This window comes from Rosa rugosa, chromosome 2 (assembly GCF_958449725.1).
Source record: "Rosa rugosa chromosome 2, drRosRugo1.1, whole genome shotgun sequence".
Taxonomy (NCBI): domain Eukaryota; kingdom Viridiplantae; phylum Streptophyta; class Magnoliopsida; order Rosales; family Rosaceae; genus Rosa; species Rosa rugosa.
In genome coordinates this window covers 71,636,886-71,659,407 of record NC_084821.1, presented here as the reverse complement: position 1 = coordinate 71,659,407, position 22,522 = coordinate 71,636,886, and the positions used below count along the sequence as shown (strand labels likewise).

The 22,522-nt window shown below is 37.8% G+C and overlaps 5 protein-coding genes across 5 annotated transcripts; 2 read left to right on the top strand and 3 right to left on the bottom strand.

Moving 5' to 3' along the window:
• Positions 1–3,400: 3,400 nt before the first annotated feature.
• LOC133729941 (leucine--tRNA ligase, chloroplastic/mitochondrial) lies at positions 3,401–10,727 on the top strand. The gene is made up of 20 exons (XM_062157563.1): positions 3,401–3,813; positions 4,295–4,439; positions 4,538–4,594; positions 4,978–5,097; positions 5,183–5,287; positions 5,408–5,631; positions 5,775–5,841; positions 5,922–6,076; positions 6,218–6,482; positions 6,600–6,794; positions 6,982–7,061; positions 7,170–7,232; positions 7,366–7,447; positions 8,007–8,084; positions 8,155–8,253; positions 8,409–8,581; positions 8,702–8,879; positions 9,032–9,109; positions 9,605–9,736; positions 10,013–10,727. The coding sequence occupies exons 1-20, from the start codon at positions 3,470–3,472 to the stop codon at positions 10,253–10,255; spliced, it is 2,883 nt and encodes a 960-aa protein (XP_062013547.1). The 5' UTR covers positions 3,401–3,469; the 3' UTR covers positions 10,256–10,727.
• A 259-nt stretch (positions 10,728–10,986) lies between these two features.
• Positions 10,987–11,352, bottom strand: LOC133731470 (F-box protein At1g61340-like). The gene has a single exon (XM_062158833.1). It carries the CDS (start codon positions 11,350–11,352, stop codon positions 10,987–10,989), a length of 366 nt encoding a protein of 121 aa, XP_062014817.1.
• Positions 11,353–12,993: 1,641 nt separating this feature from the next.
• Positions 12,994–16,994, top strand: LOC133729940 (glycosyltransferase BC10). The gene is made up of 10 exons (XM_062157562.1): positions 12,994–13,541; positions 13,650–13,769; positions 14,101–14,201; positions 14,367–14,438; positions 14,596–14,677; positions 15,150–15,230; positions 15,500–15,541; positions 15,718–15,777; positions 15,978–16,124; positions 16,273–16,994. Exons 1-10 carry the CDS (start codon positions 13,236–13,238, stop codon positions 16,450–16,452), a joined length of 1,191 nt encoding a protein of 396 aa, XP_062013546.1. The 5' UTR covers positions 12,994–13,235; the 3' UTR covers positions 16,453–16,994.
• A 183-nt stretch (positions 16,995–17,177) lies between these two features.
• Positions 17,178–19,721, bottom strand: LOC133729939 (pentatricopeptide repeat-containing protein At4g04370). Its single transcript, XM_062157561.1, has one exon. The coding sequence runs from the start codon at positions 19,514–19,516 to the stop codon at positions 17,261–17,263; it is 2,256 nt and encodes a 751-aa protein (XP_062013545.1). The 5' UTR covers positions 19,517–19,721; the 3' UTR covers positions 17,178–17,260.
• A 393-nt stretch (positions 19,722–20,114) lies between these two features.
• LOC133731468 (exopolygalacturonase-like) lies at positions 20,115–22,149 on the bottom strand. The gene is made up of 4 exons (XM_062158832.1): positions 21,976–22,149; positions 21,558–21,866; positions 20,449–20,973; positions 20,115–20,348 (listed from the first exon to the last, which is right to left on the bottom strand). Exons 1-4 carry the CDS (start codon positions 22,147–22,149, stop codon positions 20,115–20,117), a joined length of 1,242 nt encoding a protein of 413 aa, XP_062014816.1.
• Positions 22,150–22,522: the final 373 nt, after the last annotated feature.

Here is a 22,522-nt window from a genome sequence, read left to right as displayed (position 1 = left end):
AAAAATATAAAAAAGGAAGCTAAGGTTGTCACAATTGGACACAAGATTATGTGAGTGGAATTACTTGCTGGATGTGAAATTTAAGCCAAAGTGATATACATCTTGTAAATTGTCTAAAGCAATAACTATATTAACTTTTATAATTCAAAAGTAGCACTACATACGTAATATATAATTATATATATAAACACACATGTTCAAACCAAAAAAGAAAAGAAAAAAATAGATCCACACAGGTTATAACAAGAAGCATCGAACCCATGACCATATTGTTAATGATTCAATCAGACAGCCACTACACCAGAATAGCTTTATTGCATTATGGAGAAGCTAATATATATTTGTACTTAAAAACTCTAGTGGGTCACGGGACCCAATAGGCCCCTAGCTAGGTGGCTCCGCCCTGCTTGGAGACCTGCAGTGCAGTGCCACTGCCACAACTTGATACGGAGACTGAGTACACAAAAAGTAGAGAAATGTGGGAACGAATGAAAATTCTTCTATGCACCTGCTGTGTAAGTGATTCAACACAAAAAAGAGACTGAGTACACAAAAAGAAGAGAAAGGTGGGAACTTAAAAGGAAAATTTCTCTATACACCGGCAGTACAAGTGACCTAACATCTAATAAGTGATTTCAGTCTTTGATATTTATAGTCAACCTTTTATTTAATAACCAAAAAGTACATTTGATGTTATCTAGCCGTCTATTCCAGTTAGTGCAAGTGTATGTCGGTGCTCTGAATTCCTTCTCTTGAAGTTGAAATCCACAACTACTAGGAGTAGTTAAAAAAAATAAAAATAAAGGAACGTCACGTAAATGTGAAATTTAATAAAGCAACGAAAATTTAAGAAGATAATGGAGAATAATTATGGCCAAGTTAGTTTTGGGCATATACCTTCTCTAAATTCTCTACATTTATACATAAGATAGTGTTATGATCATAGATGATACGATCAAATCTAGATCATTTCAAAGAATTCATCCAAATTGAAAATCAATATATCAAACAAATAGCCAATTTATGTCAAAGTTAACATTTTATTAGCAAGTTAGATGTGTTGGTTATTTAGAAAAACTAACACTGTCTAGGTCACCGGCTCATTGGCATTAGGACTTAGATGTGGTGGGGTAAAGTAGGTATGGGTAGGGATAAAAGAAATAATAAAATGACGGTAAAAGTTAAACATTTTCGTGATGAACCGTTCTTTTGTTCAATATATTTGGATGATTAAGTGATTTATGACTTGGTTGAGTTTTAAAAAAATGATAATGCTAATTAAGAGAAATTAATTCATATCATTATAGAAATTTGAAGTGATGTGTTTTACAACTAGTTTAGACAAGTATTTTCATTATACAACATGTACCAACTAAACCGAATTGTCGATCAACGTGCAGTTCAGGACAGTGATGGTGCAGTGTAGGGCAATGACGATGCAGCTTAGGTTGGTGACAATGCAATTCAGAGCGGTGATGGTGTTAGATATGGCTTTTCATGTTATGATCAAACTTTGGTTTATTATCAATGTTGTTAGATCCTAACCGGCAACTAAACCTAATTATCGATTGTTGTGCAATTTAGGACGGTGATGGTGTAGTTTAGAGCGGTGACAATGTAGTTCATGGGGTGATGATGCAATTCATGGCAGTGATGGTGTAGTTTAGGGCGGTGACGATGGAGTTCAGGGTGGTTCTAGGTGATTTTCAGTTTCTCAATGCTCTAATGTCAACCCTAACATGTTAAATTCTCATTGTGTTGCTTATGTTATGAGTTTTCTACTAAACTTTTACTATACAACAACTAGTAGATGACCCCAAGACAGGGCCGGTCCTGAGATTTTTTGTTGTTGACAATTCTAAGATTAATTCTACTATAAAAAGTTAAGAATTAATAAGTTTTTAGGGTAATCAACATAACCAAAAAAAACAAGCAACAAAACCTTTAATATCCAAAATTTGGGTCTTTATACCTATTTTGATCTATACCTCAACCTGCATCATGGAATGTCAAAAAAAAATTCTGCTCACCGTAGAAGAACAAAAAAATAGAGAGAAAAAAGATTATTGGGAGATGCAAAGCAGATAGGAGAAAAATTGGAAATGACAGATGATGCAAGTGAATTGAGAGATTTAATAATTATTGAAACCCCAAATTTAAAGAGAAATTTGTTTGATTTTAAAGTTTTGGAGAGAGTGAAAGACGCTGCCATAATGATGCTTGACTTTTTACACTTCTCAATGACTCGAAGAGTTGAAGAAAACGCGCATCTAGTGTCGTCTAGAATTCTGAAATAAGAGAATTTTTTATTTTTACGTAGCATATATTGCTATATATATTTATTAATTAACCTTATATTCAAAAAATTGTGCTCTCCCTTCCCTTGGGCTCTAGGCTGTCACCAAGGCTGCCCTTGGGCAAGGGCGGGCCTGCCGCAAGAGTCGAATTAAGAATCTCCTATACTTATGATAATAGACTAAATCTATATTCTTACACTAGAAATTTATCATGAACGATTAAAATTAAATTACAAAGGGAATTTCATGGAAAAATATTAATTTTGTCATATCTTGGAGTTTTAGTGCTTTATTGAGGGAATATATTTTCAAGTGTATAGAGGATCTTGTCAAAGACAATGGAAGGGCAACTAAACACATTGAAAGAAAATACTATGATCTCATCTAAAGTGCTTAAAAAGGATCTAGAAACAAGGATGTTAAACATTTAAATTATAAAAAAGAAAAGATCAAGAGAAATATTCTTACACAAAACAGGTGTAGTTGCTTCCTTATCTTTTATACTTGAAACCATGGATGAAAACCATCTCCAACAAACATGAGATCATGGATGAAAACCCTTCCCAACAAACTTGTAATTCTCCTTGTTTTAGCCAACAGATGGTGGTGGGAAAGAATTTGCTTGGATTCTTGGAATGAAGAACATAAATTGATTGAGCCATTGGAATGCCAAGAGATTTCCCCCATGTCAAAGAAGGAGGCCAAAGGGAGGCATAGATGCCTTTATATAGTTCAAGACTTCAAGATGATTAGGGTTTCATGGTGATTGTGTTAAATAGCAAAATTGCCCCCCTCTAAATTCCAATATAGGAAGTTACATGAATTATGGCTACTTATTCGGACTAACAGTTACATCATTCAATGAATGCAAAAGGCCAAAAAGAGTAGTAAAACACTAAAACTAGTAATTAAACCACATAATTTCTAGAAAAAAAAAAATCCACTTTACTTTCTTAGAACTTTTCAATCTATATTATTTAAATTCATTTTTTTCTAATTTTATTACATGGGCCTCTTATGCTTAATTTTGTCCAATTTTAAATATTTTTTTTTCGCCCATATAATAATATTTATCGATAAAATAAGAAAACGTTAACCCGCCAATAACAGTTTACAGTACGTTATCTCCTTCCCTTCTTCTTCTTCTTCTTCTTTCTTCAGCTCATGCGAAAATGAGTTCTACTCACACCCAACTGGGTCTCCAACCCCAACCTCGCCTAACCTTCAACTCACTTCTACTCCCCTCACACCCACTCCTCACTTTCTCCCCGAGACTCCACAACCCCACCTCCAAACGACGCTGCGTTTCCATCACAGCCTCAGCTTCCAATGAACCCAACGACGTCGTAGAGCAGAAGCCGAAACAGCAATCGGCGGTGAAGAGGGCCTATCCTTTCCACGAAATCGAGCCCAAGTGGCAGCGTTATTGGGAGGAAGATGGAACCTTTCGAACCCCGGATGAAGTTGACATGTCAAAGCCCAAGTTCTATGTTCTTGACATGTTCCCTTATCCCAGGTCTGTGATTTTCTTTGCGAAATGTGATGACCCAGAATTTGGAATTTGAGTTTGAGGAGTTGGGTGCGTGAAAGTTTCGGTCTTTGATGTGAAAATGGTGGTTTGAGGAATTGGGTAGTGATGGATTAGGGGAAATGTGAAGACCCCAGTTGTTTGAATTTGATTTTTTTTTGCAGTTGAATTCATGAAATTTTTTGTGTTTTGGGTTAATGCTAGTTTGATGAATTAGGTATGATGAGATGCTTGTTAGAATTTTAGAGTTTTGGATGAAAGGATTTGAATTTGATAACAATGTTAGGTTAGTTAAGCGTAACGAAAACATGAGGTACAATGCAATTTGTAATAGTGGGGTTTACTTTGTGTGAGCTTTTGTGTAAGTAACATAGTGAAGGAGGTAAGGACCTAGTTGGACTGTATCTTGTGTAATATGAAGTGGAGTTTGTGTTGACTGAGACTTTTATGTTCATTTTGATGGATGCAGTGGAGCGGGGTTACATGTTGGCCATCCGCTTGGATATACTGCGACAGATATTCTTGCTAGGCTCAAACGTATGCAGGGTTACAATGTATTACACCCAATGGGATGGGATGCATTTGGATTGCCAGCGGAGCAATATGCGATCGAGGTATTGTTTTTCAGTGCTTTTACATGGCTCACAACTGTTTGGATATCTGTTGTGGGTTTGAATATGTGCTAATTGGTTGCCTTGTGTGTGTTGGACAGACAGGAACCCACCCAAAGATCACAACCTTGAAGAACATTGACCGCTTTCGTTCCCAGGTCATGTAATGTCCATTTTATTTCTGCATGCGTGACTAATCAGTAATGAATAAGTTTTTAGCAAATTGTGATGTAAGATAATCTACAAACCGCTGTATATATATATATATATAATAAAAATTATATTCAAGGTTCCATTTAATAAACTTCTGGAAGTTTTAGTGGTTCATAGGCCGGTTAAGTAGGTTGTCATTAGCATAAAGCTTGATGATTTAAAGGGAGTTCTGACCCTACCATGTCATCAAGTTCCAATGTTAGGCATGTTTGGATAGGATTAAAAATTGGAACATGTATCCATGTGTGATGATCACTTACTGCTTTCTTGGTTTTGGTGGATTGTATTATTTTTCTCCATGTATTAACATTTTGCAATTTCTTTGCAGCTTAAATCGTTAGGTTTCTCATATGACTGGGATCGTGAAATTTCTACAACAGAACCAGAATATTATAAATGGACCCAATGGATCTTTCTTCAGCTATTAAAGAGAGGCTTGGCGTATCAGGTATAAATGAGATATTGGCTGTCAATAGTTTCTATCAATTTCCACTATAAAAGAAGATCTGATAATGGACTTATAATGCAATCAGGCTGAAGTGCCAGTCAATTGGTGCCCTGCTCTTGGTACTGTCTTGGCAAATGAAGAAGTGATAGATGGTCTGAGCGAGCGTGGGGGTCATCCAGTTATAAGAAAGGTACGTACAAGACTTATGTGTTTTTATTTTTCAGACCATCTAAGTTATAATCTCCTTGGCTTAATTCCCATTTTTGAATGGTCTTATAATTTTACAGTGTCATTGTTTATTGCCGAGCAGCCAATGAAGCAATGGATGCTCAAGATTACGGCATATGCTGATCGCCTTCTTGAAGATTTAGATGACCTTGACTGGCCTGAGAGTATCAAAGAGATGCAAAGAAACTGGATAGGGAAGTCAGAAGGCGCTGAGATGGAATTTTCTGCTCTTAGTAGTGATGGACAAGAGAGAGACATAAAGATTACAATATATACTACCAGACCGGACACCATATTTGGAGCAACGTAATAATCAAACACTATATTACATTATCACTATCTTCTTATTGGACAAATTTTTTCTTTAGATACAGAGGTATTTGTTGAGGTTTTGACATGGATGGAAGGCTGGAATTAATTAGAATTTTTGGCTGTTTGTTTATGTCTAGATATTTAGTCATCGCACCGGAGCATCCCTTGTTGTCATCATTAGTATCAACAGCCCAGAGAGAAAGTGTACGTTCAATTGTTTCCTGTCCACTTTTCTCAAAGGTTTCTTATGATGGTAATTAGACAGCCAACAATATTGAGCACAGGTGGAGGAGTACATAGATGTTGCCTCAAGAAAGAGTGACCTTGAGAGGACTGAGCTTCAGAAGGAAAAGACTGGGGTGTTCAGTGGTTGCTATGCTAAAAATCCAGTTAATGGAGAAGCTATCCCTATCTGGGTTGCAGACTATGTCTTGGGCAGGTGTGTTGTACTTTCTTTAAAACAATTTATTATTAGGAAGAGGCATGCATGCTAGACTCACGTCTACCTTGTATGATGTTTCGAATGGGAATTTTGTGTTCATTGTTTCTTCTTTATGACATGACTTTGTTACTGACGCAGTTATGGAACGGGAGCAATAATGGCTGTACCTGCACATGACGCTCGTGACTATGAATTTGCTACAAAATATGATATCCCAATCCGTTGGGTTGTGATGCCGCACGATAAAAAGCTCAGTGGTTCTGGAAAGGCCTATTCAGGTGAAGGCAATGTTATAAATTCTTCAAACACAACATTGGGGCTGGACATTAATAGCTTATCTAGCAAAGAAGCTGCTGTCAAAGTCATTGAATGGGCCGAGAAAACTGGAAATGGGAAGACAAAGGTTTTTTTTTTTTTTTTTTCAGAATGCTGAAGCTTTTTATTAGAAATTTGGGGTATGCCTACTTTCTTTATGAATATGAGATGACCTGTTTCCTGACTTGAACTTGTCTCTTATTAGGTGAACTATAAGTTGAGGGATTGGCTTTTTGCTAGGCAACGTTATTGGGGGGAACCTATTCCAGTAGTTTTTTCAGATGATGTTGATGAGGGTGTTCCCATTCATGAAACCGAACTGCCCCTCACCCTTCCAGAATTGGATGATTTTTCTCCCACTGGAACAGGAGAACCACCCCTAGCAAAAGCAGTGTCTTGGGTATGTTTTCCCTTCTTGTCTATTGCTTTCTATCTACTTTTCGTCTGTTGATGGATGAGTTCATGCAACTTAAGATTTCTAATTTTGTTAGTCTAAGTTGAACTGCATAATTTTTTCTTGCGAGTATTTTGGATGATTTTGTTGCCCTCTATATTTATATATCTACACTGTTGCAACTTATTTTCAGGTCAAAACTAAGGATCCTTTGTCTGGAAAACCTGCCAGACGAGAGACAAGCACCATGCCCCAGTGGGCTGGTTCTTGCTGGTATTCTGTTATTCATAACCTTCTATAGTTCAATCATATTAGTTAATGCATATTGAAATGTTGGAAAATTCATTTTGGTTTTGAGATGTTGTGGTCTATCATGTTCAGGTACTACTTGAGATTTATGGACCCAAAAAATTCAAAAGAATTGGTGGCCAAGACAAAAGAAATGTAAGAAAAATCTTTATCTGGGAGTGCTTTATGTACATTCTATTAAGAAAATTTGTTAAAGATGATTAGATTTGTAATATAAGTGAGTTTCTCCATTTTATTTGTGTCTTTCAAAACTTCTTTTGATCCGCAGGTATTGGAGCCCAGTTGATGTGTATGTTGGTGGTGCTGAACATGCTGTTCTCCATTTACTTTATGCAAGATTCTGGCACAAGGTGTGTGACTTATGGTTTTTGATTTTGGGATATACAAGTAGATAAGGTTTACGATGCAAAACTATACCTTTTCCTTAATAATTACACCTGCTTATAAAGCAATATTGTCATGATCATTTGTATGGTCATTCTTGTTGGAGTCTTGTTTTGTACATATATACGTCTTATATAAGATGAACTAGTTAGGGGTTAGGAGTGCACCGGAACTTGGATTGCATGATGGATCTGACCTACATCAGTTATTCAGCTATATGCATATTAAATGAGTCGAAAACTCACAAGTTGGTTTAACCATTCCATTCCAAGTTTATTGGTATGAACTTTTGTTAAGTTTAATCATTCCATTCCAAGTAGATTGAAGGCTCTTCATCCCAAGGCCACATTAACCATGAGAAGGTTTGTGAGGGATGATAACACATCAGATTGATAATTTGTTACCTATAGTTGATAATGCACGGGGTACTAAAACGAGAAGACTGATTACTTTCTTTTCACTAAATTGGTTTTCCAATACCGATTATCATCTTTGCTAAGGTAGTTTTTTTGAACACTATGTCAGGTTCTCTATGACATTGGTGTCGTCTCCACCAAAGAACCCTTCAAGTGTGTCATAAATCAGGGCATTATTCTTGGAGAAGTAAGTATAATTGTTTCTGCTTATAAAAGTCAGCTTTTCCAATACATGTTTCTTACACTCTGATTTGCAGGTTCAATATATCGCTTACAAGGACTCAGATGGGAACTTTGTCTCTGCAGACTCTGATACATCAGCTGAGCTTCAACAAGAAATAATACCGGAGGAAAAGGTATTTCCATAAATGCTTCAGAGTTAGTTTATTCTCCTCTATTGACCCTGTTTCAATTCTTTAGAAAAGGTTAAGAGAACAGAAAGAACATTTAAATTGACATTCATATTTCCTTTCCTCTTTAAACTTTCTCCTGACAAGTTTTCATTCTCCAGGTCATTAAATCCGGGGATTCTTTTGTACTAAAAGACAATCCTGAGATCTCTCTTATTGCACGTTCTCATAAAATGAGTAAGAGTAGGGGAAATGTTGTCAATCCTGATGATGTTGTTTCTGAGTACGGGGCCGATTCACTTCGCTTATATGAAATGTTCATGGGGCCATTAAGGTAAATTTTTGTTTAGTTTATACATTATTAAATATTAATATATATTTTTTCAAGTATGAAATAATATCTACGAAGTTATGCAGCGTAAATATATTTCTCATCACTAAAGTTGTCTTATAGAGACTCAAAACAATGGAATACGAGTGGTATTGAAGGTGTTCATCGGTTTTTGGGAAGAGCCTGGAGGCTAGTTGTTGGTTCAACGTCATCTGATGGTACACTCAAAGAGGGAACAGTAGTGACTGATGAGGATCCCACTTCGGAGCAACTTCGTTCTCTACATAAGTGCATTGCCAAGGTACTATCTTGCTTACTGGGACTTTATGTTCAGATTTCCTGTAAATAAGGAGTGTGCACCTTTACATTCTAGTGTAATAGTATGCACCTTTTTTCCAATGAGTTTACCATGTTTTATTTTTATATAGTATTCTGTTCATTTTCCAATTGCAGGTAACAGAGGAAATAGAAGCGACAAGATTTAATACTGGAATTTCTGCAATGATGGAGTTCATCAATGTGGCATATAAGGTCCATGAAAATGCTGCTCTCATTGTTTTTTTTCTTTTTTTTTCTTTCAACTCTCTTAGATATGGGGTAGGTCCTGCATGATCAATGGTTCCCACCTTGTCAGTAAGATTGGTGTAAGTTGTTGGGTTGTGAAGCATTTCCTAGGCTTAGCTGCATGGTGTTTTCTCTTGCTGGATGGCTCTTTGCTAGCCTGAAGAGCTACCATTCCACTTAGTTTGGTGCACTGCACACAAAATCAACAAACCAGATCTTTCAAGATGTGCTGAGCAGCCTGTTTAGCTTAGAATGATTCCTTTGAAAATGTTTTTTCTCTCGACTAGTAATTTGCTTTTCCAGTTTCCAATGATTAAGATACTCAAGTTTAAGTACTACCCTTGGTCCTAGAAAAGTGAATATCCTTACCTGTCTCAAATGGTTAATACAATGTTCATTTCAATCTTTTGGAAACAGTTAAACATGACACTTTAACTGACTATATGGTTATTTTTTTTCCAGTGGAAAAAACATCCGAGAGTGATTATTGAAGCATTTGTTTTATTGCTCGCACCATATGCACCTCATATGGCTGAGGAGCTTTGGTTTCGCTTGGGACACTCGAAATCATTGGCATACGAGGCTTTTCCTAAGGTGAAAATCTCTCTCAAGTCAAATATAGGGACATATTTCTTGGCAAACCATGTTGATAATTCACCAACAAAAAGAGTAGTAAATGTCAAGTGGATAAATCTGTATATATCATACCAAGTATTGTGGTGTCATTAAATCCTAACATATTGTAAAAGAAGCACCTCAATTCTTGTTTTCTGGTACACCTGAGATATGATATTGGATGTATGCTACTTGAGGAAGATTGAATGGCATATCGTGAGCTGTTTTTAATTCCTTTTTATGTTCTTAATGCAGGTCAATCCTGCTTACTTGGAGGAATCTACTATTTTGCTACCAGTTCAGATCAATGGCAAGACGAGGGGTACAATCCAGGTTGAAAAGACCTGTTCGGAGGTGGATGCATTCCTACTGGCATCGAAAGATGGAAAGCTCTCCAAATATCTTGATGGGGTGTCAATTAAAAAGAGGATTTTCGTCCCTGGAAAAATCCTGAATGTCATCTTGGACCGTCAAAACATCAAGACAGCTGTGCGATAACCAATCAGTCCCATGCTATTGCTGGCTTCTGTTGTGAACTTACGAATCTGGATGACTGCATGAAGAAGCAGCTATGAAGTTGTCTGCCTTGCAATGGATCACCATATACAGCTTGTTTGCGAAGCCTCGGAATGGGTCTAATTTCAGATTCTTTTAGATCCTGTTTGCCAATCCAAGGGCTTGAGGAAAAGAAAGCGCAGCTCAACCACAATCAATTTAACTGTAGTACAAAACTGTGCGAAGTTCTTTCATATAAAGGATTGATGTATGTATATGCAGCTGTTGTATGATACTATGATTCCACTAGGAAGATACTGGTATATTGGGCTCGGACCATATTGGTATATTTACACAAGGTGTTGAGGTGACCTAGTATATAAGGCTTAGAACTCTTGCTTTAAACTTTTAAGTCTTCAACTCTACCGTATATAATATTCTGGCATTGACCTAGTATATTACAATTAAATTGATTTATTCATTTTTCCTCAAAAAATGTGATCACACAAGTAGTTCATAATGAGAAAAATCATGTTACATAGATTTATAACACGAATAACAAATTTTCAATCATGATGAATTGATAAACTAACTATCTAAGACAAACCTCCCATCTTCAACTTTTTTTGAATTTGAAGAATCTGCTTGTTATCAATTTCTCTATATGTACACTACTCAAGCAGCAAAACAGGACATTTCTATTTACAAAATCCCTGATTGTTCACTCATCATCTTCATCCATGAAAGCCTTTTCTCATTCCTTCCTCCAAATAAGTCAACCGATATCTCTCTTCAAGCTCTTTCCGGCTCGGAGCATTGGGAGCTTCAATCTCATCCAAATCATCATTTGTTCGAATATTTCTAGGTGTGCTGTAAGCAAAATGCCACTGTTTCGCAATAAGAGTCGCTTCTCTAATTGCCTTAGATACATGGAAAAGCTGTTTAAGATCCTCATTATCAACTCCGCATAGAATCTTAATCAGAGTCTCCTGAGGCAGAGCTTCAAGTTTAGATTCGAAATCGAAACACTCGCTTCTCTGCTTCTTCAATGGAGTGTTGGGGCTCCAACTCAGCAGTACCCGAATATGAATCCTCCGCATCCGACATTCCAATCCTCTTCCTCCCCAAAGCCATGATGAAATATATATACTTGACCATTGATTTAGGAGAGTTTTCCCTGTTTCAGTGTTCGTGGAAAAATTGGAAAACCCAGAAGCAAGGGATTAGATTAATATATGGTGGACTATCTTGAATTTTGTGAAGCTTCCCTTTCCTAAAAGGAATTAGCTAGAGTTACCCACAAAATCTAGGAAAAGCTCTAACGCCCAAAACAAGGAAATGAAGTTTGAAGTTTACCCCCAAAGAACTAGGAAAAGGAAGGTTTACCCTAGAAGAACAAGGAAAAGGGAAGTTAACCGAACCGCAAAAGGAAAGTTTGTCTTTAAATACGTACCCACAACCACATGTCATTTCACATTTCAACGATAACCTAAAGCTGCTCTCTCTCTTTCCAAACCCCTGTTCAAATTTCCTAAACCTTCTCCTATGGCTTCAAGACCTTCAAAATTTACGACTGATTGTTCTTCTTCAATGACAACCTTTGCTAAGTATGCAGAAACTTGCTTGCTCACACAGAAAACTCATCGGAGGAGGAATCGAAAGTCTCCTATAGGAGTTCTCAGCTTTGGAGATGACCGGAACTATTCCGGCCTTGTTAATCATGATCCTAGTTCTATGGTTCCTTTACCTACTGAAGCTTCAATCAAATGGGATGTGAATTCAAATGAAAAGAGTGGCTGCAGTGATGGAAATTTTAGATCATCCTCACAAGTGGTTCAAGCTTCGTTAAGTTGGCTTATAAACGCAAATGGTGATGAAACTGAGGAAGAATTGGGCGATTGCAAAGCTGATAGTGTTGACGATGAGGTTTCGACGTCGGCCTTTGCCAAGTATGCATCCACTGTGAGTGGGAGGATGAATTCCAAACCTCCTAAAGGAGTTCTTAACATTGGCACTGATTTTGAAGATGATAATGCTACTGCCACTACCTCTACCTTCTGAAGCTTCAATCAATTGGCTTCAATGAGGAAATTAGATTTCATAGCTCGGCTGAGGATTTCCTTTCTTGGTATAAATGTATATAGGCTATAGCTGAATGTTTTGTTATAGTTTTTATTCTTGTAACCCTTCAATTTCAATATATGTATAAAGTAGCACCCTTCAAATGAACAAAAATTCATTTGTAATGGAAATTAGAATTATATCTAGATTTGATATTCATTTTTAATGATAGTATACGTATTATGAAGTTTTATATAGATGAAAAAATTGTGTTGTCCTCGATTAAAGATGCCCGCTTGTAACCAAAAAAAAAGATGACCCATGAGAAAAAGGTTGAGATCGCCGATAATAATAATATTAACACCCTAACATTCCTAAATCTAAATTAAAAATAGCTCTCCCCAAATAAAAAAGAGATAATCCAACCCAACACGCACCCCCATTCATGATACCCTCATAACCTTGGTAGAAAAGGAAAAGAAACAGTCATCACGCGCCCATCCATGTGGCCGACACGGTGCCGTTTAATTAAAGAAGAATCAAGAATCCAGCGACCGCCTCAGTCCTCTCGCTGGACCCCACCAGCTCCCCACGCCTAGCGTCACCACAAACTGCCACCTGTACGGCGAAGATCACGGAGCGTATTAACCGAAGAATCCTAAAAACGACGCCGCATTTTGTCTCTCCCAAACAGTCCGCCCCTTCTCCCTCTCTTTCTTTCCGACCCCTCCAAGAAGAAAACACACGCACAGCTCCCATTTCAATCTCCAAATGCTCTCTCCTTCCAAAATCCAAACCCTCACTTTCTCTTTTTTATCATTTTCGCTCTTCAAATTGAGGCTTCTCTCTTCAAATTGAGCCTCATAAATAAATCAGTAGACTCCACTCCGTTCGATTTTTCCGGTTAGTCGGAGAGACGACGATGGTGACGATGACGAAGAAGACGTCGCCACCGCCAATCACGGCGCGCCACGTGATCAGGTCCAGCTGGAAGCTTCTGATCGTCTTCTCCGTCTTGCTCTGCGTTTTGGCTCTCTACAGGTTTCAGTCTCAGCAGCCAGACCTTTACTCTCCTTCTTCTTCTTCTTCTTCTTCTTCTTCATTATCTCGCGCGAGATCTCGAATTTCTCGCCACAGCGTCAGCTTCGCCGGCCCCGCCAAGATCGCCTTCCTATTTCTCGCGCGACGTGACCTCCCGCTCGATTTTCTTTGGGAGAGCTTCTTCGAGGTTCGAGGTCTAGCTCTTCTTTTTTTTGGTTTGAATTTTTGAAATTTCAATTGGTGGTTTGGTTGTCGGAGACGGAGAGTGACGGAGAATTCCGTTTGGTTTTGGCAGAATGCCGGTGGCGCTTTGAATTTTTCGATTTATATTCACTCCGCGCCTGGTTTTGTGTTCGATGAGTCCACCACGAGGTCTCGCTTCTTTCACGGCCGTCAATTGCCGAATAGCATACAGGTACTTATTCATTTAGCTTCGTTTTCTTTGAATTTCAATTTTAGTTTCGTCACGACTTCCTTCATTTTCTTTATGCTGATTCTTATAACGTATTGTTTCCTTCATTTTCTTTATGCTGATTCTTATAACGTATTGTTTCCATTTTTGTTAGAATAAGGAGTAATGTGAAAAATTGTAGGCTAAATTTTAGAATTTTGAAATCTATTCAGAGGTAACGTAACGGAGTTCCGAATGAATTGTTTGCAAGATCACATTTTTTCCCTTGATTTTAGTGATTTTCGATCAATGTTGTGCTTGCGTTGAATGCGGTGTTGGTGTTCATGTATTGCAGGTGGGATGGGGAGAATCGAGCATGATTGAAGCGGAGAGGTTGTTGTTTGCGACAGCTCTTGAGGATCCAGCAAATCAAAGATTTGTTCTCCTCTCCGACAGGTTGATAAACGTTTATAGCATCATTGTCTGCTTACGTATAAACTTAACTACGGTATTGGTTTTCAAATCTTAAGTAGGTTATCGTATAGTCCTTTTTTTCTATTGCAGAAGAGGATGTTCAATTGGTGCTGTTCATGTCTAAGCTTCTTACTTTTTGTGCTGCAGTTGCGTTCCTTTGTACAACTTCAGCTTCATATACAATTACCTGATGGCTTCTCCTAGGAGTATTGTGGACAGGTAGATAAAGCTTTCATTTCTGAGACGACAAGCACCGTTAATTAATAAATCAGAAAATTTTTACTTATATTTTCATACTGTAGGCTTTTGACTGTTTCTGAAGCATGTTCTGAGTTGAAAATTTAGAAGTGACTTGTGTAATTTGTTTATGTTTTAGCTTCCTGGATGTGAAGGAGGGCCGCTACAACCCAAAAATGTCACCCACAATACCGAAAGCCAAATGGCGGAAAGGATCACAGGTGGCGCTCTCTTATTTTTGGTTTACACAAAACCTTAATTTACTGGTTTCTTTAACTTTACATCTATTTTAAATGTTAGTATAAAAAATTCTTTATATTATTATCTGTAGACCATTGTTCAAAGGCCAGAATCTCTTAGTTCTAGATTACAGAGCCAAAAATCATGTTTTGTTATGTCATGCAGTATTCTTCAACAATGCTTGACTTGCTTAGATATTAATCGTATTATCCTTGTTGTCATTATCTTATGATTATTTCTCTGTGGTTGATAGGGATTCTCATATAGTCATACTGTTATAGTACTATACTATGTGATACTTGCTTAGATATTTATCATATTATCCTTGTTGTCCTCATCTTATGATTATTTATCTGTGGTTGATAGGGATTCTCATATAGTAATACTATAATAGTACTATGTGATATGTCTTCATGGTTGATGCCTAACTGGAATTTGATTGGGTAATCTCAGTGGATTGCTTTGATTCGGAGACACGCCGAAGTTCTTGTGGATGATGAAGTTATACTTCCGGTATTCAAAAAGTTTTGCAGGGTATGTAATCACACATTAGATGCTTGACTCTCTTTATATCTGTTTTTTGGTTATGTTGAATACGTGCTATCATGGTCATTTTGTCAAACATATGCCACATTCAAGTTATAAATGTTATTACTTTTTATGTTGGGTTTGGGTCATGGATCAACTGCGGACATATTTCAGGATTTCTCTGTTCTTTGAAGAGTCATTGATAACAGAACCATATAGACCCTTAATTTGCTTATATCAACATATTAATAACTTAACTGCCTCTTACTTTGCAGCGTCGCCCACCTGTTGATATCAGAAAGGGGAAGCTGAATCTTGTAAGTCTTGATTCCTTTAGATTATGACCTTGTATTATCATAGTTAGGGCCGTGTATCTTTCAGAAACTGGGAAAGGATGACATCTCCTTCCTCCTTAACAGCTATATAGTCATCGTTTTCTCTCTTCCAAGCGACTGATAATAGGTTCTGATTTTGGCTGAAATACTAAATGCAGAAACTTCAGAAACAGCACAACTGTATCCCAGACGAACACTATGTGCAGACGCTGCTTGCGGTAAACTATCAAAGCTGAATGTCTTAAGATATTAGGGTTTTGCTTTGAGCCATTCTTGTATGCCTCCCCTTGCTTATTTTCTTATTTTGATTGACCACTCTGTTTGTCCTAATTGCTTTCTATGAATCATCTCTCCACTAGTTCAAGAGTTTCTAATTGAAAAATCCTTGTTTTCACCTGTTCTATGTATCTTTTTGTAGATGAGTGAGCTTGACGGCGAACTTGAGCGAAGGACATTAACCTATACATTGTGGAGCAACTCTCCAAATAAAACAGAGAGTAAAGGCTGGCATCCTATGACTTTCAACCATGCCAATGCGGCCCCTCAAAAGATAAGGGCAATAAAGGTTAATAAAATGACTACTCCAGTTACCATTTTAGATTTTCATTAGCAGTGTCAGATGTGGTTTCTTTTATATAGCTTAACGGATTACAACCTTTTTTCTTAACTTTTCCCTGCCTGCTATTTTTTTGACATACTGCCTATTTCAACAGGAGATCAGCCATGTATACTATGAGACAGAATTCCGAACAGAATGGTGCCGTATAAATTCAACTGCAGTTCCCTGTTTTTTGTTCGCAAGGAAGTTCTCCAAGGGTGCTGCAATGCGCCTTCTGAGCGAGGGAGTTGTTGGTCACTTTAACACAGCCACATTGTTAAAACCATCACCATGATCTGATTCTTAACTTCTTAGCAGTCACTAACTGTTAGCTCATCGGGACTATATTCTGGGCAAAGCCCACTAGAGGTTTACAGAAATCATACATACTCATACAACAGATTTTGACACTGAATATGCTAGGGAGGTTGTCGTACTGCTGATCAACTTGTGCAAAGATGAAGAGTTGGTCACTCGTCAGAGACATGATGGGGAACGTTCCACCTGGGATTTCAACGGCATTCTGCTTGTGGCATTTAGACATGTTGAACTAGTACACTTGCCAGGCCTTCAGTTAAGATATTAACTTCATGCTTGCTGCATGCTATACACGTTTAAATAGTAAAATCGTGGTCATCTTGTCTTCTCTTGGCCTTTGATTGTACAACTTGTAGGTAAATTAAGTTACATGAGTTCTGGAAGAAGACGGTGGATGATGGTTTCAAGTCTTGTAGATGATAGATTGCTTTGAATTTTCTCTGTAGAACGCTGCCTAATTGAATAACTAGTAATTTCACTTGTTCCTGAACCTTCACACGGTTTGGAAAGGCTGCATCATTTCTTGGCCAGTGTTGCTTATTTCAGCAAATTTAACGAGGATGTGAGTTGCGGGTTTATACATCAATATCTATATTTATTTTGATAACTAAAAGTAAGCTCTCATGTTTGGTTTGGTTTGGTACTTTGGTTTATGAATCTAATCGTTTCTTTAAACTCATTTCAGTTTTTGTTCTCTATTTTTTTTTCTAACTCTAGAGTAAAATATAAGATATCTACAGAAAAAATAGCTCATTTCTAAGTATTGATTGTTGAGTCCTAAGAATTTATTCAACGCCATCCCAACTGCGGAGGCTTGATTTCCTCATTTCCTCGCTCAAAATTTTCAATAGTGACACTATATCATCAATCTGAGGATTTGAATTGTGATCTGTGAAGAATGTAGTGATAGTCCCATGTAATTCGATAAAACTCCAACCAGGGAGTTTTTTCAAGCCAAGAGACTTCATTTGGTTCCATGCTTCACCAACGCCATCCCATCTGTTCATCGAAGCATAGGTATGCGCCAATTGCACATAGTTTCCAGCATCCACAGGTCTCCGCCTCAAAATTTCTCCTGCGATAATGTCCACGAGAACCTCATTGCCCTTGGTTCGACAGGCATCGAGAAGTATGCCCAAGACATCAACTGCAGGCTCCGGAAACACCCTCTTGTAGAAATCATATGCCTCTTCCACCCTTCCAGCTCGACTGAGGAGATCAACAATGCAAGCTCGATGTTCAAGGCTTGGTGCAATACCAAAATCTTCAGTCATCGACTGGTATATGCTCAAACCCTTGTCGACAAGACCATTATGACTACAAGCTGAAAGAATTGAGAGGAAAATGACATGATTTGGTTTGATTCCAGTCTGCAGAAGCTCTGCATACAACTCCAAAGCAGTCTCTGCTTTGCCATGACAACCATAACCAGAAATAATAGTGCTCCATGACACCAGATCCCGGTCAGACATCTCAACAAAGCACTTGTGAGCTTTATCCATGTCGCCGCATTTTGAGTACATGTCGACCAGAGCTGTGTCTACCAAGATGCATGGTCTGAGGCAACTTCTAATAATGAAGTTGTGGATCCACTTTCCTTGATGGAGAGCCCCAGTGGAAGCACAAGCTTGGAGAAGGGAGACCACAGTTAACGAATCAGGCTTCTGAAGAGTTGCCTTCATCTCGGAGAAAAGTACTAGAGCCTCGCATATATGACCATTTTGAGCATATCCAGCAACTATAGCATTCCAAGAAACCAAATCTCTTTTGCTCATATTTTCGAAAATAGCACGACTTCGATCCAAACGTGCACACTTTGCATACATGGTAACAAGGGAGTTTTGGGCAGGAATGTCAAGTCTCATTCCTTGCCTCAACACATAACCATGAATTGAGGTTCCTAAATCAATAGAACCTAGTTGCGCACAAGCTGCAAGAGCACTAGCTATGGTGGCACTAGACGGTTCTGTTCTCGATTCCAACATCTGACAGAAAACCATTAGAGCCCTGTCTGCAGAATCATTTTGCACAAGCCCTGAGATCATGGCCGTCCACAGAACCACATCCTTATGCATTGTCCTTTCAAATATCTGAAACGCAAGATCAATATTCCTGCACTTCAAGTACATAACAATAAGAGCTGTTTCGACATGGGAATCCAATTCAAATCCTGTTCTCAAAATCTGTCCATGCACAGACTTTCCCCATTTAAGATTACTCTGTGTTGCGGCCACAGACACCGCAGTCGCATATGTCTGCTTATCAGGTTCCACACCTTCAGCCCTCATCTTAAATAAAAGCTGGAACACTTCTCTGATATTTCCACTCTGTGCATAGCCTGAAATCAATGAGTTCCACGAAACAATGTCTCTTCGATTCAAATACTCAAACAAGTCCCTAGCATCTTCAACTCTCCCACATTTACAATACACATTCAACATGGAATTCATCAAAGACATATCAGACTCAAAACCATACAACACAGCACAACCATGCAAACACTGCACATGGGCAAGTTCCGAAGCTCCAGAGAGCAAGCTGAGCAGAGTAACCGAACTGGGTTGAACTCCCTCACGCCGCATATCACCAAACATCTCAAACGCAACTCCAACACTTCCGGCACGCGAATAGCATCCGATAATGGAAGTCCAAGGAACAACGTTTCTTTCCGCCATTGTATCGAACACCTTGCGTGCATTTTGGGCATAACCAAATTTCGCATAGAAGTTGATCAATGAAGAGGCAATGTAAGCATCCGAAGAAAACCCGTTAACAACAATGCATTGATGACACGAGACACCATAACAAAAGAGGTTCAGGGAGGTGCAAGCTTTGAGCAGATTAGGGAAGGTGTGGGTATCCGGAGCTATGTGGGTTTTGAGCATAGAGGAGTACGTGGCAAGGACTTCATGGTGAGAGCCTTGAGAAGAGAGACGGTTGATGATAGCGTTGAAAGCTCTGGTGGTGGTGGTGGTGGCAGTTGGTGTAGGCTGAGGTTGGGGTTTTAGGGGGTTTAAGAAGGAGCTGTTTAGCTTGTTCATAACTCATGCCAGTATATCTAATCTAGCACAGAAATGAAGGGGGAAAGGAAGCAAAACAGAGAGTGGCTTTGACCTCAACCATATATGATTGATTTTCTTTTTTGGCAAGTTCATCCAAGACTATTTATAAGGGGGGTTTGAACCATTTTCATGATTGATTTAGTACAAAGTAATGATTAAAATTGGTTTTACAAGGTATACTCATTTTGATGAATGGTATGATGGATAAGCTTTTATACAACCCCCAACACAGTTTCTTTTTAGCTTAAAAATTCGTAGACACTCTGATATATGGTGATCATTCATCAATCGCAACTTAAATGATACTTAAATTTATTGAATTCGTGCATGATGTAGTTCTAAGATAAAAAGAGTGATTAGTTGATCGAATGACTATGAGGATGAGTAAGTCAAATCAATGATGAAATTATTTTTTGAACTTATTACATAATAATAATATCGAATGAATAATCAAATTAGAGTCTTTTGTGCGTTTTCACTTCTTGACAAAATCAACTCGCAAATGAGCCAAAAAAAAAATGAAAACTAAAACTAGCTAGGTCTAGAAACTTATAAATACGTAAAGAATAGATGACACTTATATGCAACTAGGAGGAATGTGTGAGCCATAAGAGTTGCCGATGACATTATTACAGATGGAAGTCGTCGCAGCTCCTTTGGAACCAGTATGAGGTAACTTGATATTCTCCATCACTATATTCTTGCATGGCTTGCTTTTGCTGCATTTCAGAGTCACTGCTTCTTGGGAAGACGAGGTTCCCCATATGTTTCTGAATGTAACATCGCTGATTTGCACATTTGATGAAGAAGCCTACAATGAACAAGAAATGTGAGAAACCCTAGCTAGTTTCATCAAATAAAACTCAGGTTTTAGTGCAAAAGAAAATGCCCTAGATCAATATTATATATACCTGTTGATTGCATTGATTGTTCGGACAATATTGTTGATCGATGACAATGGGATTCTTGACATCAATCATGTTAATATCTTCATACACAATATTTGAAGCCTTCAATGGTTTTGGAGAATCCCGAGCCCATGTTTTGATTCTCAAACCATTATCAGTCTTTTTTAAAACGCTATTTTTCACAAAAATTCCCTCCACATCATATTCTGTATAACTATGCCCTCCAAGACTTCCGATGCTAATTCCATGTCCGGGACCGCAAAAGACATTAGAAATGTGGATTTTTTGACTTCCCGACAAAATTCCTAGACAATCATCGCCGGTCTCAATGATCGTTCGTCTAATTCTGATGCGGTATGAGTTTCCAATCTTTATGCCATCGGTGTTTGGACTGTCCTCAGGAGCCGATATTCTAATGTTTCCGAAGTCCATCTTCTGGCATCCATGAACCTTGAAATGACCATTTTGGCTGTTGAATGATCTCAAGTGATGAACACTTGCATTTGTTACGAAGTCGAAAGTCATCGACTGATCATCACAAGAAGATCGATGTTAAAATGTGATCACATCCATGAAAATGTATATATTTATATCTATACTACTTGTAAAGAGAAGCTAGCTCAAGGAGGATGATAACCTTTAAAATATCATCAAACTATAGAACAGTTACTTATGTAGTGAGAGTCAATATAGTAAGTGAAAATATTAGCAAAGAAAAATAAAAAAGACGTAAACAAACTTCACAACTAGTTAACAAACCACTCCTTTAAACTGTCCACCACTCCCTATCCCACCCACCACTAGGGGGTGTGGTATTTTAAGTTATAGTGAAGAAAAAGATCCATTTTTATCGACCATAAAACATTAAAACAAACACCTGCACATTGTATATAAACAATGATAAATGTTTTGGCCCTAATCGCTTTGCTGATGAAAAACAATGCTCGATCATTATAGTAACAAATTTGAAAGAATAGGCAACCTCTCTGTATTATAAGGATGCAAATGTAAGTAATGTAATACAAATGGCATTATATCTGCTATGATCATGAACTTTAAATGTTGTACCTTTTCAGATTAGAATCCTTTGTTATGAAATTGTAAAAACTTACAGTTGGGAGAGCTTTGCATCCGGGATTAGTTTTGCAATCGTTAAGAGACCAAACCGAGGCTCCCTGGCCGTCCAGCGTACCTCCCCCGGCTACAGTTAATTGTTCAATGTTCCGAAAGTTGATCCAATTTTCAGAACTCAATGCTGATGGACTAGTAGAAGCCAACAAAGTTCCCTTGATTACAAAGGCCATGTTACCCTTGCATGGACCTGAGAATACAACTGGGAACAACTTGAATGTTCCGGCCGGAATCACAACCTTTGCTCTTCCATCCCATTTACATGCTTCACTCCATGCTTTCAAAAATGCCTGTATGCATTAACAATGAGAATACGGTCACTCGCTGTTGGATTTAATACGATAAAACTCTCATTTCACATAGTAAGCAAAAATCCGAAAGCTTATACAAAAACGTTACCTGACTATTATCAGTTCTTCCTCCTTCAATAGCTCCATAACGCATCACATTGAAAACCATGGGTCTACCAAGACGTGCTGTTTGACGATAGAGTTTATGGCCTTTTGTTATCCATGCCAACAAGAACAAAAACAAGAAAGTCCGAAAGACTAGGGAAGATATCAAAACAATCATTTTTTTTTTTTTCGGGGTTCTTTTTGTTCACCGAGTGGGTTAAGAAGTTCTTTCTTCTCTTATTATATAGCAATGTTCGTATGATGAAATTATTGCCTCAATTAAGCGGAAATTAAAAGATTTTTCTCTTTTTTTGTATATGTTTTAATCATATCCCTATTTCATTGCCTCATGTGTACGTTTTAACAATAATGGGGGCCAATATTACAAAAATTATGGATTTAATGAGAAATTAGAATTTATTGGTCGTATGAAAATACATGTTGTAGGAAAGTTTTGTGCCCAGAAAGGTGAAAAAAACCCCAATGATTTTAGCTAAATAAAGTAAACAATTTTCAGATTTATGGGTCGCCTAAATTTAGGAAATTTGGGT